General features: G+C 40.4%; 2 protein-coding genes across 2 annotated transcripts in view; one reads left to right on the top strand and one right to left on the bottom strand.

Moving 5' to 3' along the window:
* ERCC4 (ERCC excision repair 4, endonuclease catalytic subunit) overlaps positions 1 to 13955 on the bottom strand; it is a 29611-nt gene extending 15656 nt beyond the window's left edge. Inside the window, exons 1-7 of the mRNA XM_079120604.1 lie at positions 13246 to 13955; positions 11650 to 11830; positions 6238 to 6433; positions 5022 to 5229; positions 3274 to 3454; positions 2183 to 2311; positions 945 to 1055 (exon numbers count right to left, since the gene is read on the bottom strand). Coding sequence (XP_078976730.1) covers positions 945 to 1055; positions 2183 to 2311; positions 3274 to 3454; positions 5022 to 5229; positions 6238 to 6433; positions 11650 to 11830; positions 13246 to 13452 — 1213 coding nt within the window. The 5' untranslated portion in view covers positions 13453 to 13955. The remainder of the gene's footprint in view (positions 1 to 944; positions 1056 to 2182; positions 2312 to 3273; positions 3455 to 5021; positions 5230 to 6237; positions 6434 to 11649; positions 11831 to 13245) is intronic.
* PARN (poly(A)-specific ribonuclease) overlaps positions 1 to 16307 on the top strand; it is a 578557-nt gene that overhangs the window by 527358 nt on the left and 34892 nt on the right. The window lies entirely within an intron of this gene.

The following is a 16307-nucleotide window of genomic DNA, read 5'->3' as shown; positions in this document are numbered from 1 at the left end:
GTACACATAATCAGCAGCAATAAGCAGCTAGATGAAAAGAGATAAGCTCTTATGTTGCTAAAAGAAATGAAAACTTGATAGAAATTGGTGTGGTAATATGTCTCAAGAACTTTAAAAATGCTAATACCATTTGACCCATTAATTCTGTATGCAGCAATTATTAACCTATGCTGTGACCTTAATAGCATGAAATAGAAAACATGTGAAAGAAAACCTGGAAGGAAACATATCAATGTTAACATTAGCTGCTACAGGCAATATCCCCTTCTCCCTTTCTTTTATTCTTTCCACTTTTCCCGCAGTGAGCCCCTATGACCCTGGGTCATAAATCATAGCTTGTAAGTTCTGGGCTGTTATCACCAGTGTATTTACTAACCCAAGGATCGGGTCTGCAGGAGTCGAGTTAATAAGTAAATAATAAAGTAAAAAAATAAACTTTTAAAAACAAAGTTTTCTTTTATTTCAGATCTAGTCTTATTTTTAAATTTATAGCTCATGTTTGGTCTATTGTGCTAATCTAGCAGAATACCTATGTTTGAAGAAAGCAGGCCTAAAATTTGGAAATTTTTTTCTAGGGTTGGTCCAATGACACTCCACAGGAGTTAAGCTTTTTTTGCAGAGTTATAAAACAAACCCATTAGCTTATTCCTTAGGGATTCCAGATTGAAGGCCTGGTAAATATATATGCAGAGATTAGCCGAATCTTTGAATAGATGTCCTGATAACTCAATCAGCAAAAAACCTGCTTCATGAATGTACAATAATTTAACCTGGAGAAAATCACATCAGAGGAATAGAATGGAGGTTGCTACTAGAATTTGCATTCAACTGGCATTTATTCAGCTACATTTTGTAAACAAAATAGTTACATTTAAAGAGCCTGTCAAATTAAGGCCCATTTGACAGCCTCTGAAAGCAAATGTCATCATGTCCTTTATTCCTACCTGGGCCACCAAGGGCTTCGCTCTCCTTATTTTCAGCCTCAATTTCTTTCAGTACTTCAGTGAGTGCCTCCCACTTCGGGTTGCTTTCTAGGACCAGTTCCTTTGTTGCTTCTGTAGAGACATAAAGGTAACCTCATTCTCTATGATACTCTTTACCCCTCAAGTATTCTGAAGGCTTTTAGTTCACCAGCACCATCCCATAGGCTTACACCAGCATCCTTCTAATTATCAATTATTAAATTTTGGCCCCTTGGTGCCCAGGATCCTGGGAAGTGGGGGACAGGTGTAGCTGAGCATTGCTCATGTTACTAGATAGGATCTGCTTTCCTAAAAAAGGCCTACTTAGGGTCTAAATGACAGATACTTCAAACCCACACTAACACAGGTGGACACGATACCTTGACAGAAAGTTACATGCTAAAAAGAGATGGTTCTGTGTTAGTTTTCTACTGTGAGGCTTTGTACAGGGAATTGGTGCAGAGTGACAGAATTATTTCTAGAATCCCTGCCATTTTCACAATCCTGGACATGGATAAAAGTAGACAACAAACATTTACTTCTACAAGTACTCAAACACAACATTAATATGTTTAAGTATTGACACAGACCTTTACACTAGACAGGAAGCAAGTATTAATTCTATTCCATCCCTTTAAGAAAACTAGTGATATTTGATACTCCAGTTAGATGTTGCAATCAAATCCACAGGCTCCTCACTCTAGTCTATGTACATTCTTTAAAAGTTAAAAGGGGCCAGGCATGGTGGGCACACCTGTAATCCCAGCAACTGGGGAGGCTGAGGCAGGAGGATTGTAAGTCTGAGGGCAGCCTCAGCAATTCAGCAAGAATTTGTCTCAAAATAAGAAGGGCTGGGATGTATACACTTCAGTGGTAAAGTACCCCTGGGTTCAATCCCGGTACAAAAAAAAAAAAAAAATTACACCAAGACTTTAAGAGCCAAAATAGTAATTAATTACTTTGGAGTTTTATTTAAAAACAACCAATTTATAGTCTTACGTAGCAGTAAGAATACTCTTGATTGGTATTTGTCCATTGTTATTTGGAATCCTCTGGCAATGAATTCCAAGACTTGCCATGCGCAATACCTTCAATTTATGTAACATATAACATGCACATATCCATTGAACATGTTGAAGAGTGTAATTCACAGTTTAACTTGGTGTTTCCACACCAAATGCTTAAAAAGGTGCATTTAATGACTTCAGCCTACAGGATACCTTGCCCTTCTTTCAGCTCCATCTTTTCAGGCATTTTGCCTTTTTTACTCATTTTGGCATCGGGAACTTGATAAACCCTTGCTCGAGCATTTACGAACATTGAGGTGCTGGAGTCAAGAAAGAGCCAACCTAGTGCGAAGAGTTAAAAAAAAAAAAAAAAAAAAAGGCTTCAATTCATGGTTAATTTAGAACAGTCTCTGATGGTCACACAACCATACCCAATTGGCCACCATCTTCTTTTCCTACTAATCGGGCCTTCTCACGTGGTTATGTCCTCTACCACTGTCTGGCCAGACTCGTGATTTCAAACTATGGTCCATGGACTCCTGAGTGTTCCCAAGATGTTTCCAGGAAGGCTATCATACCAAAACTTTTCTCAAGATAATACAAAGACATTATTTGGCTTTTTTTCACCGTGTTGCTATTTCCAACAAAGGTACAACACTGTGGTAAGGTCACATTGTTGATGCATGTGCACAAACCAAGGCAGTGGTATGAGAGTGTACTAGCAGTAAATATTTTTTTTTTACTGCCATATGTTTATAGTTTATTACTTAAGAATGTCACTGAAGGAGTACAAATTATTAATTGTATTAAATCTTGACCCTTCATGCCAAGGGTCCTGGGTAGTGGGGGAGGGGTGGAGTTGGCAGGAAAACAGGACGGCAGCCAGTTGTGTATGTATTATTTCCTGCAAATCTCTTCTTTTCAGTCCTCAATACTAGCTGATGAAATCCATTCCTTGCTGTCTCTTTGGGGAAAATGAATTTTAAATGCCTAACAACTAAACTTCCAAAACACAACCTATTTCTAAGTTGGAGACTGCCTGTACTATACATGGTCTTTTCTAGAAATAAAATTGCCTGGAATGGATATGAATATTTATTATTACACAGAACAGAAGTTAAGTAGGCGGAAACATTAGCTATCAATAAAACCTACAGCCTTGTGCAGTGAACATAAAATGTAATTTGAGATCTTAGTATATAACATGTAGTTGAATATAGCACATTTCATACCTACTTCCCCCCCAAATCTAACACTTCATTCAAATCAACTCCTAGAATAATATTTGTAGTGTTATCTCACACCTGAATTCTGACCAAAAGCCTTTTCTGTTGCTCTCAGAGATTCCAGAAGGTTAAGAAATGTGACACAGTCGTACTGAGAGAGGTACTGCAGCAAAGTTCTCAGTATCTTTAAATCCTGAACCAAGGATTTGGTCTTGGCTCCAAGCTGGTGCCACAAGGGGTCCAGGTAATGGCGGATTGTCTAAAACAAGAATAAAATTGAAAATTGCTAAATATGCTCAATACAACTGCACCTTCAATAAGGATTATTCCTTGTTACCTAAAAAATAGTTAAAACAGTAAATTTCATGTTATATATATACTACACTAAGAACCTCAAAACATTATTCCCCAAGGAAGTGGCTAGAAAATTTCAGTTCATAAAATTCTAATAATAAGTCTAATTCTTCAAATACAGAGTATCTTATTGCTATAATCTTTGTAATCAGATTAGTGTCAACCTATTGTTATGTATATTTACATTATTGTCAGGAGAGAAAAAGTTTGATAAACATCAGAAAATCAGGTATTTGTTTTTATGAACAGAAGCAAGCAATATCACTGCAGCAGCATATCTAACAAATTTAATACTGAGCAGATATAGTTATTTAGATGACCATGTAATCTGCTGGTGGAACCAGCACTCTTGTGAAAATGAAATGAGTTACTATCAATAATTATTCCAGGACCACAGGTAGATACTAGGACTGTCCTAGGTAAGCTGGGACACAGAACTCACCACATGCCTCTTATTAAAAGATCTACAAAAGGTTAATTTTTTTTTTAACAAGATGCAAGCTATGACTATGTTTAAATGTGATTACTGAAAGACTATCTGAAACAATGCTTTGGCTTTTACTAGCCAGGGGATGATAAATAGACATTTAGTGTACAACATACAGGTTTGTTTATCTAGTGTTTAGCGTCATATATACACATACATACATATACACACACGCATTTATGATATATATGCCACATATATCACATACAAATTATCAACACCCATTAAATTATAACACACTTTAAAATGGAGAAACAATACATGAAATTAGTTTTATGTGTCAATATTTCGCAATAAAGGAACTTTCTGAAAGAATCAGAGAAATGAGAAGTTAAAATTTTCCTTTTTGATAATCAACAGTAACATAGAAATTGATTCAGAGCTTAAAAGACAGTAACATGTTCTACCAAAGTTTAAAAAATAAGGCTGCTTGGAAATTTCAAAAGTCAGCATATTCTAGATCTATAATTCATGATAGTATTAGACATTTATATACCAGTATTAATATTAATATATGGTGAAAAAAAATTCCCCAAACTAATGTCTTACCATTTTCTCAATTTGGAAGATAATTTTAAGACAGAACAAATTTCACATTTCTCATCCATGTTATTTTTTATTCCAAATAAGAGGTGGTAAATTCATGCGTAATTAGGAAGCATTCTTATGTAAAATTCCTCTACCTGTAGATATCCAAATGCTGCCATTTCAGAGCAAAGTTATTTATACTCCTCTTGATTATGGTTAAAATCAGAGACAACTGCTTACAAAATAGCTGCAAAATTCAGAGTTATGCTCACATGCTGAGCCGTCTATTTTACTACAGTGACTTTCCAGTAAACCAAAGCAGGTATACCTTACATTACTTCCAACTGAATTCTAAAATAATAGCAAATTCCTATAAAGAACACTGCAAATATTAAAATAACTTGCGTTCTTTAAAATGACAACAAACCATGCTTAGCGTAGAAAAGAAAAAGAACACCTTGTCAAAAGGTTTCCCAATAGCGTTTTCTAAAGACAAATCTTCCACTTCAAGAGACGGGTTATGGCTCTTGAGCTCCTTGAGACATGCATTTAAGATGTCCAGGATGGCCGTCTGGATGGCGAGCATGGCAGGGGTCATGGAAACGTGGATCTCCACTACTTCAGGTTTGTGCTGCTCTAAGAACGAGTGGACGGACACGTGGAACCTAAAGAGACAAATATTTTCTGGAGTTTCAACAGCTATGCTTTTCTGGTTCCAGTTTAATATGGTAATTGTTTTTGCAAATGTAGTTATGAAACAAAATGGAAAGCAAAATGGTAATGTTTTTAAGGTTACTTTGACCTCCATCAATAGAAGTGAAACAAATAAGGCAAGGTCAGCAGACTATGGTCTGGGCCCAATCCAGGGCCTGTTTTTATTAGGCTTATGAAAACAGCCTGCCTGCTGTCTGCCATTGTCTGTCTACATGGCTACTTTTGGGTTTTCAACAACAGAGCTGAGTTATTGTGACAGACCATATAGGCTGCAAAAACCCAAAGTATCTACTCTCTGGTGGTTTATAGGAAAAGTTCGTTGACCTCTGAAATAAGGTACAATCAAAAAAAGGAAAAGTACTATGATTACTACTCTTAACATATTGTATAACCAAAATACATGTTGTAAAAATGTCTAAAAATTGAAACTTTGTTTTCCATAGAAATTTACATGAATTCTGCAAAATCTTCCTTTGTCAGCGCCCCAGTGAGTAATCCTCAAACCTGAAGAGGCAGAACTGGCCGATAAAATCTGTAGTTCAGTAAAAGCCATTGTGGAGGCTTAACCAAGTGAGAAGTAGAGTAGCTGTCCTTGGATGGATCTGAACAGGTACCAGAAAAAGAACTCAAATCTCTTTGTATTTTCCAAAGTTTCACAAATGGGGTGACCATATACTTATGCCTGGAGGCATTTGTTAGGAACATGATTGGCATCTATCAAGTACAACGTTGATTTGACATTGTATTATATTATGGTCTCTTTTTAAGGTGCAACTAAGTAACAGCAGACCCTGTTGCAAAAATGGGCTGGAGTTGTGGCTCAGTGGTGGAGTGCTTGCCTGGCAGGTATAAGGCACTGGGTTTGATTCTCAGCCCCACATATAAATAAATAAAAATAAAAATAAAGATCCAATGACAACTAAAAATAATTAAAAAAAAATGTGTTGCATATTATTTACCTTGGCCACAGATGGAGCTTCTTCACAAAAAGATTTCTCATCACTCTTTCCACGTGACAGAAACCAGTATCAAAGGCGACTGCATTGTCTGTGAAAGCTTTGATGAAACCCCGTTTGTTTTTCTGGCGGAAGAGGCGCAGGATGAATGCCTCCTGACAAGACTCGATCATCCTGTGGGCTCTGTACACCAAGATGCCTGGCGAGGAGGCACAGTTTAAGCCACAGAACAGACATGCGGTTTCCATACCCACTTCTGCTTATCCACACGTTCATTCCGCTGTTTCTGGGATGCCTACTTGAGAGTGGGCAGGCACTGTTCTAGGTTGGGGATCTGGCCTCAAACAAAAGGGGTGGGGGCCCTGGCCTCTGTGGAACATGGGGTACACAATAGAAGTAAGTAAAGTAGCACGTTGCAAGTGAAGCTTCATACAAGAAAGCATGAATGAGATGAATGAGAGGGAGAGCGTGGAGTGGCGGGGGTGGCTTGGGATTTTTAGACAGGGTGGCTTCACCAGGGTGACCCCTGAAATAGAGATGGGATGGAGACGGGGAAGAGTGCCTTGAGAGTCTTCTGGGCCAAGAGTGGTCCAGGCCGGGGGGACAGGGAACACGAAAGCCCTGGAGTCGGGGGGAAGCTTGCTGGCCTGGTGAAGGAAGCAAAATGGGCCACGGCTTCTTTTTATATGTGAATCCAATGTGGGCTTTACAAATTAGCTGAAGTTTAGAAGTTCAGGCAGCACCCGCGGTGCCTGTGAGATGGAGTCCATTTTCAGAATCTGAGCATATTCAATTTGAGAGGTAAACTAGTCCATTTAAAAAAAGAACCTTTAATAACTACACTTCATACCTGTTTTCTCATTTGTACAATGAGACTGCTGGGCCAGAAGTTCTTTCTTACACACCTGCCATTTTGATGCAGTGTGATTAGTGATGTCAGGGAGAAACACAAGATGACATGAGGGTAAACAGATGCCATTTCTATGACAATTCTCAGCATATCAGAATTAAATCAAGCTGGTACACATACACATACAGACAGCCGGAGAGATATAAATACAGGCATGTGTAAGTGCAAATGTGTCTGTCTGTCTATCTATCTATCTATCTATCTATCTATCTATCTATCTATCTATACTATACACACACACACAGACACACACAGATATTTGTCATATATGTACCTGTGTGTTTTTAGTACCATTCTTTATCACTCACAGGGTTTAGAAAATGATACTAATAGTGATTTAGGAGCCCTCATCATAGTTCAGTAAACTCAAATCAGAGTCCACTATTTTGTTGTTTAATGTTGGATTTAGCAGGGCATGGTGGTGCATGCCTACAATCCCAGCGGCTTGGGAGGCCGAGGTAGGAGGATTACAAGTTCAAAGCTAGCCTCAGCAATTTAGTAAGACCCTATCACTAAATAAAAAATAAAAAGGGCTGTGGATGTTGCTCAGTGGTTAAGTACCCCTAGGTCCAATCCCTGTACCCCTCACCTCCCCAAAATATCTTGGATCTGTGTGACTGGAACTAAAATTTACTCTAATCAAATTACGTCTCCAATGTGATAAAAATGAATTTAGAGATCTGTAGATAAAAGATTTTCTAATAACCCCCAATACATGTACATACTAATTTACTACTCAGAAAATATTCTGTACTTAGTAGGTGGGTTTTTCCAAGGGCTCACTATGTATAAGCTACTTTTTTATTAGCCTGGTTAAAATGTTACATAAAACTTCAGTTTTAGAAAATGTAGTTTTCCCCAAGGACTCTATGTATAGGCCACACTCTGTTATCCTAGGCTGAAATATTATATAAAGTTAAAGATAACAAAAATGTACTAATAAAGAAAAAGTGAACATCTATTTTAGAAAATGCGGTGTTCAGAAAGGTTGTCATTCTTCCAGAACCCAGAACGAAGGAGAAGCAAACTAATTCTGCATCTCAGGCACTGAGTTAGGTACTATCACAGATTTCTATTTCCTTTGCTTCTTATAATAACTCTAGTGGCAGGTAATTATTGGGACCAAGGAAGGGAAGCACCTTGATCAGGGTCAGCCTGCAAGTAAGCAGGAGGCCAAAGGTTCCAAGTTTTTCTGCCTACTGAGGGGTGACACATCTGGACCCTCCTTTTTTAAAAGAAACAGTATCAGCAGGTTAGGTTTTGGGGGGCAGGTTTGGTACCACAGAGCCTACTGGCATTTTTATGTTCTTAGGACATTTGTATTCTGCAGTGTACGGTAATTACTTCTGCACTAAACAGTCTGAGGACAGGAACATCATCACAGCAACAGGTGATGATCATAGAATGTTTCCTATGTGCCTTCAGGCCGGGCACTACTGCATTCCTGATTTACACGTGAAAGAGACCAGGACACAGAGAAATTAAGGAACCCACCTAGGGACACACAGCTGGTGCACTGTGAAGGTGAGCTCACAGCCTGCAGTATTTGAACTTGAGTTCACCATACTGCTTGCTCAACTTCCTATCTTCAACACCTTCCTGCAAAACGAGGGACCCTTCATAAATGAAATGTTTGTTGAATGAATATAAAACTGCATTCTAGCACTGGGTTTACAACTCTAATATGGAACTTCCTTTAAAAAAAATTCCCCAGGAAGTATGTTCTGAATTCTCTCTGGAGGTAGCAGGATCATTTTTAGCAATGAACAATGCATTGTCCTGTCTCACATTCTTTGGAAAGTACAGTCTGGGTAGATGATTGTGGAGTTCTCCCTCTATTTAGGAGCACCGGTTGTCAGGGAGACCTAGGAAAGAGCAGTGGTAATAATAGATGGTAGCAGAGAAGCAGAGAGCTGGGGGGAGTCAGTCCTTTTCAGAGGGTCACATGCTCCAGAGAACGCCCTTGAATCTGCAGGAGCTTTGGTGAGATCCTTACAGGGATCCTGGGGGAGGATCCTAAGGGAAGAAGAATTGGAAAGAATTCATTTCTGGCATTAATTTGCATTCCACTCAGCCAAGCAAGAGCAGGTCCACCTTCATTACTAGTTGGGACTTGATGAGAAAGGGAAGAAAATTTGGCACTTTTAATTAGGAACCACCTACAAGCTGGACCTGAGGGTGGCATTGATTCCAACAGCTTTCTGCCTAACTAGATGAGGTGGAACAGACACAGAGTAATACTGACATCTAGTGGAAGTTTCTATGTGTTTTTCATTTTGTCGACAAAAAAAAAAAAAAAAAAAATTAAAACCAAACTTAGAGGAGAAAGTAGCAAACAGTAAGGAACTTCATGACACGGAAAGATTTCTGGTTAAAAAAAAAAAATGCCATTTTTATAATTATCAAGAATATAAGCAACAATAAATGTTGGTGAGGATGTAGGGAAAAAGGTTCATTCCTACATTGCTGGTGGGAATGCAGTATGGAGGTTCCTCAGAAAGTTTGGAATGGAACCACCATTTGGCCCAATTACCCCACTCCTTGGTTTATACCCAAAGGACTTAAAATCAACATGTTACAGTGACATAGCCACATAAACTTTTATAGCAGCTCAATTCACAATAGCTAAACTATGGAACCAACCTAGATGCCCTTCAACAGATGAATGGATAAAGAAAATGTGAAATATATATATATATATATATATATATATATGCTGGAATATTACTCAGCTTTAAAGAAGAATGAAATTCTGGAATTTGCTGGTAAATGGATGGAATTAGAAAATATCATGCTAAGTGAAATAAGCCAAATCACAAAAACCAAAGGCTGAAAGTTTTCTCTGATATGCAGATACTAAATCACAATAAAGGAGACGGATAGGGAAGAATAGAGTTACTTTATATTAGGTAGAGAGGAGTGTAGGGAGGGGAGGGGGCATGGGGGTAGGATAGTGGAGTGAAACAGACATTATTACCTCATGTACATGAATGAGCATGACCCATGTGATCCTACAATATGTATAATCAGAAAAATGAGATTATACTCCATTTATGTGTGATCTATCAAAATGTATAAATATATTCTACTCTCATGTACAACTAATTAGAACAAATAAAAAAAATTTTTTAAAAAGTCATTTTTAGGTTATCATTTATTAAGAGTTTACTGTGTACCAGGCACTAATCTGGGTATTCTATTTTATCTCATTTAATCTTTATAATTCTAAGAGGCACTATTTTCTTGATTTAGGCAGGAGGATCAAAAGTTCAAAAGCCAGTCTCAGAAACCGAGCAAGGCCCTTAGCAAGATCCTGTCTCATAAAAAAAAAAAAAAAAACAACAAAAAACATAAAAAGGGCTGGGGATGTGGCTCAGTGGTTAAGTGCACCCCTGGGTTCAACCCTGGTACCAAAAAGAAAAGAAAAAAAAGAAATAAGAAAACAGGTTCTAGGATTTTCAGGAACTTGTTGGTAAGCAGCGTGTTAGCATTCAAAGTCAGGTAAGTCTGGCTGCAAGGCCCATGCCGCTATTTATAACAACTGCAAATGTTGAAGAATCAAAACTTTTCCTTACCCAGTTCACTATGAACCATATAAACCATTCATTTATTCATAAACATTTCTTGAGGGTCTTCTAGGTTCAGGGTAGAATGATAGACACAGCAGGGAGTGTGCTTATGAATTTCATAGTTCTCTGCCCTCCAGAAGTTTATTAAATATCACTGCACAACCATCTGTCATGCATCCAACAACTCTGTGTTTAGTATCTGCCATATACCAGTCATATGGCTGGGTGAACAAGGCCTTCCTGGTGCTTAAAAAGCTTATCTCATGGGCAAAGCAGACAAACAGGAAAATATAAAGTTGTGTTCCAGTGCTATGACAGGAGAGAAGTACAGGGTAAACTGAGGGCACAGACACTAGGTCCCTAAATTAGTTGTATGTGTACGAATTCTTATATGTACAAATTTCTTTCCTATATATATTCTGGTCAAAATAAAAACACTGTTCTCAAATTAATTAAGCAACTACTTGGCCTAATTTCATATCATGGGAATAATTACTGCTAAGAAAAACCATCATTTATGGAACTATTCAAAGATTATTTACAAACATTTCAGATCTGGTTAAGTTCTAAAAAGCAAATGCCTGTTGACCACACGTATATTGAACATAAAAGGCAAAGTCAAGCTTGTAGGTAGCTACAAGCTACCTACCTACCTACAAGCTGCACCACCTAATGTTTTGGTCAGTGATGGACCACATACATGATGGCAGGCCCACAAGATTTTGATGGAGCTGAAAACTTCCTATGCCCCAGTAGCTGCTGTCAGGTCAAAACACAACTATTGCTCATTTGTTTGTGGATGCTGGTCAGAAAGGGTCTAGTGCTAGTATGCTACCCACGAGAAGGATCTAGTTTACAGTTTAGTAGAGGAGACAAAAATAAAAATAAAAATGTGCACATCGATGTAGACATAATGATGAGATTTCAAATTCTTACCAGTTATTAAATCCGAAGGTATCCTGTCAGTTAAGAAATCAACCACGAGTATTCGACTTGTTGCAAAAATGACACCACCTCTTGTGTAAACCTCATAGCGATTGTTACTTGCGATTTCATTTGTCACTCGGCACGGGAGGTGTTCAACTCCTTCTATCTTCAGCTGATTGATAAAATACTCCTAAATCAAATCAAACTCATTAGTAGGCTGTTTTACAAAGGTTTTTTTTTTTTTTTTTTTTTTTTTGTTTTTTTGTACTGGGGACTGAACCCATGGGTGCTTTATCAATGGGTTACATTCCCAGTCCTTTATTTGTTTGAGATCAGATCTTGCTAAGTTGCTTAGGGCCTTCCTAAGTTGTTGAGGCTGGCCTCTAATTTGCCATCCCTCTGCCTTGATCTCCCAAGTCCTTGGGATTACAGGAGTGCTGTCACCACATCTCACACAGGGAAGTTTTAAATAGATTGCTGGTATTTAAAATGAATTGCTGCCTTTTTCAGAGATAATGAACTTAACAGTGAATACACAAACTAGGCTATTACTTTATGCTGACCAATCAACCCATCTACATTGAACCAAGTTTTTAAAATTTTTTTATTTTTGGGGTTACACTGTGGAATAACTGTGCTTCAGTCATTATTAGCATTTTAATGGTAACAACAAAATAACGTTTAAACTCTGGATTAAGAGATTTCTGCTACCTAGAAATGCTTTCCATTAAAGCCAGGTTTGCAGCCAAGCATCCTCGGAGAAGATAACAAAGGAATCCTTTTTCCATAAGGTGTTTTAGGATATACGTTCCATCATAAACCATCCTAGAGGGACTTTAGAATGTCAACAGGTCCTTTGGCTCATTACCCCTTCAGTTTAATCTACAAACACTAGGGTACCTAGATGAAGCAAATGGGGTCCCTCACCCGGAAGCAGTTTGTGGTTACTTTTCTCTGCTGACGTTTTCCCCTGGCCACATGCTCTATTTAGGGGATGGTAACTCGTCACACCAGGCTGTGTTCAGGTTCAACAGTCCCCAGCACATCTGTGTCCCCCTTTCTTCTTCCTCAGTGCCAGCCCTTCTCCTTAACCCGTTAACCTTCCCAGGATCCTCAGCTTCCAGTTCCCTCCCCTGATTCCAAGGCCTTCCCCTAGCCCTCCTGGGAAGGTCCTGCTCCCCCAGGCCCGCCTCTTCACTCCAGGGTTTGCCAGCCTCAGCATCCCCTCTTACTTCTTTCCTTCACCCTCTGACACCCCCACCATGTCCATCAGCTTCCACCCAGAAACACCCTTAACATCTGGCTTTGGACACCCCCCCCCCCCCCCCAATTATCCAAGTCTCGATTCTGCGCCTCCCTTGCAGGGTCCTCCACCCCACCTCCCACCCCTATCCTCCTCCTGTCACTCCCCTGCTCGGGTCGGAGCACCTCCTCCTGCAGGTCCTCCCGCAGTGTCAAGGATCCCACTCCTCGCCCTCCCTCGGTGCTCGGGACCTGCCTCTGCTCGGAGCCCCGCCATCCCTGTCACAAGCCTACAACCGCGCCGGGGCCTGCAAGCGCTCGGGGGCCCTCCGCGCCCTGGGGTCCCCTCACTGGCCGCCGCACCTCCTCTGCCGGCTGCGTGTTGAGCACCAGCACCAAGCAGGCCGGATGGCAGTGCAGCCGGAGGAAATGGTAGAGGAGCCGATCTGCGCCGAGTCCGCGGGCGCACACGACCAGCCCGTCAGTGTCCAGCAGTTCCAGCACCAGCTGCCTCTCATACTCCAACAGCGGCGCCATGGCCGTTCGTCTAGCCGGCAATCCCGGCTCCATGGGCGCCCTTCCCGGGCCGCGGCCGAATGTAGGCGGAAAGAGCCGAACCGAGACGAGCGCTGGCCGAACTCTGCCGAAGAGAACCGAGCCCGAGAGGGCGAGCGCTGGCCGAACGCAGCCGAGGAGGAGGCGAGGAAAGCCGAGGCTGGGACGAGCGCGAACGCAGGTAGCCGAAGTGAGCCGAGTCCGGGTCGAGCGCAAGCCGAACGTAGCTGAAGAGGAACGGAGGCCGAGACGAGTGTCGCCCGAAGGGAGCCGAAGGAAACCGAAGGAAGCCGAAGGAGGCCGAGGGAAGCCGAACCTGGAGAGGGCAAGTCCTGGCCGAACGGAGCCGGAGAGGCGCCGAGTGGAACCGAAGATGCTGAGGTGTTAGCGCTCCAGGAGTGTTGTCGCCTGCAGATCTCAGGCTCCATCCTGATGCTTCTTGGTACCCTAGACTTAGAACTCAAGCTACAAAAACCCCAGGAAAGGAAAGGGAAGGCTCAGGTATTTAATCTCCAAACACCGACAGTTAAAAAAGCGAATTGTCAGTATTTCAGGTGCGCCTACATTTTTCCTCAGGATGAGGTTTGGTCTTTATTTTTACAAGGCACCCGCTCTGTCCCTTGATTTTTTAAAAATAAGCAGAATATTAGCCACTTTGCTTCTAAAGGCCTTGAATGCAATAAGCTATTTTAAAGTCGCAACCAGGCGTCTCTGCAGCAGCCCCGCCTCCGCTAGAGGGACCCCTTGCGTCGCACTTGTTCCACGCCAGCGAGGCCTGTCCATCCAGCTGGGGGGCTTGTTCTGTGCAGGAATCCCCATCCCTCCCCAGACCCCACTTTCATTGCCAAAAAATAGAAAATACAAGTAAGCAAAAGTAAAAATGACTTGATATTCCATTACCCAGAAATAACCACTGTCACTTCATAAATCTGTTTTTAGCCCTTTTCCCTCCTAAACCTTGTGCCAGCGCGCGCATGCATACTCACCCACCCCCTCATACACACACTCTGTAACACAATAAATGATCCTAATTTAAACCCCTAGTTTGTCACTGATGTTAGCAGACTTTTAAACATGATACTAATATCCTTCTACAAAGTCCTTTGATATGACTGTTGAGGTGTCTTTAATGTGGGTGTACCATACTTCTTAATCTAATCCTTTTATTAAATAACATTTAATAAAGTTTTTTGTGCCCCCCCAGATTATAAATAATCTTTTGCTAAACATCTTTGTATATAAATTTACTGTGTCCTTAAAAAACACTTCTAGAAGTGGGTAATTACTGGAACAAAGAGAACAAACATCTGTAAGGTTTTTCATTACATTCACATTGACACCCTGGTCCCTAGAAAATCTGTACCAATTGAAATTCACACCGGCAGATTGCAAAAAGGTCTCTCTATCTCCTGAGGCCTGGGGGCGCAGATCGCCTCTAGGTCTCAGGCTCCATCCTGATGCTTCTATTTTTTGTTTACATTTTTCATGATGAAAACAGCGTATAATAATTTCTGATTCTGCTTAAGTGGAAAGACATATCTATAGACAGAACTGCATTATTTCCCGGCAACAGATGTTAATCTCTGCAGTTCCACAAGTGAGCATAATGGAGGCCCAGGAAGGTTATGTAATTTGGGCAAGTCCGTGGAGCCAATTAGTGTGTTTCTTATATTTAGTTCAGGATTTGGTAATAGGGATTCAGCACATGTTTAGGAAATGATTTTTTGAAGTGATAATGCTAAAGCATAAACCTGATTCTCCAGCTGTGGTAGGCAGATGGCTCCTGAAAGATGCCATCCTAATCCTGGGAACCTGTGTGTTATTGTCCATGGCCAAGAGGGATATGATTAAGCTGAGAACCTTGAGATGGGAGATTATCCTGGGTTATCCGGGTGAGGCCAGTGTAATAACAAGGATTCTTTTAAGGGAAAGAGAGAGGGAGAAAGGTCAGCATCAGAGGAGATGTGACAGGGGAAACAGATTGGAGTGATGTGGAAGGGTTCATGGGCCAAGGAATGCAGCCTTTAGGAGTTGAAAAAAGCAAAAAAAAAAAAAAAAAAAAAAAAAAAAAAAAAATAGAATTCTCCCCGAGAGACCCCAGAAGGATCACCCTCACTGACCCCTTTTGTGCTTCTTACCTCTAGAATTGGAAGCTAATGAATTTGTGTTGGTTAAGTCACTAAGTTTGAGGTAACATGTTTTCTTGTTATAGCAATCATTTCTGATTGCTTTGCTATTCATTATTTGTACTGTACTGAACTTTAAATATGAAGTCCCTAGTTGAACAAAACCAGTGATAAGAATGTACCATGAAGCAATCATTTTGGAGTGTGATTGGTCAAAAGTATTTATATAAATTTAAAATTCCTGTATAGATACATGCACAGTTGAAGTTATATTTACCCAGTGAATTTCATTGGGCACCCCATGTGTACTGTACTAATTTCTGTGAGTTTAACAGTAAACAAAGTAGGCATAATCCCTGTAACCATGGGTTTACATTCTAGTGGGAAGCTTGTGCAGGAGGGTGTTCATTCATCATCATTGTGTGAACCATTGTTATTTCTTGGATATTCCTCCTAAATCTCCAATCTTTGGTGATGAGTCAGTTTTTCATGCATCGCTGTTAAGTGAACTGTCATGCAGCTATTGAAAGTTGAATGTGGAAAAGACACTCAGTTCCTGTTATGTATTGAAAATAGCAGTTGTAAACCAATAACATATAGTACAATCCCATTTCGTCGAAAAACATCAGAAGAGCAAATTGAATCTTCATGTGGGCTGCATGGAAAACTCTGGAATGAGACAAAATCTCAACACCAGCAGTGGCCGTTGGGGAGTTGAACTGAATGGTCAGCACCAGCATCTGA

The sequence above is a fragment of the Sciurus vulgaris genome, assembly GCF_902686455.1.
Source record: "Sciurus vulgaris genome assembly, chromosome: 18".
Classification (NCBI taxonomy): domain Eukaryota; kingdom Metazoa; phylum Chordata; class Mammalia; order Rodentia; family Sciuridae; genus Sciurus; species Sciurus vulgaris.
Note: the sequence above shows the minus strand (reverse complement) of the source record. Positions and strands in the feature narration are given on the sequence as shown.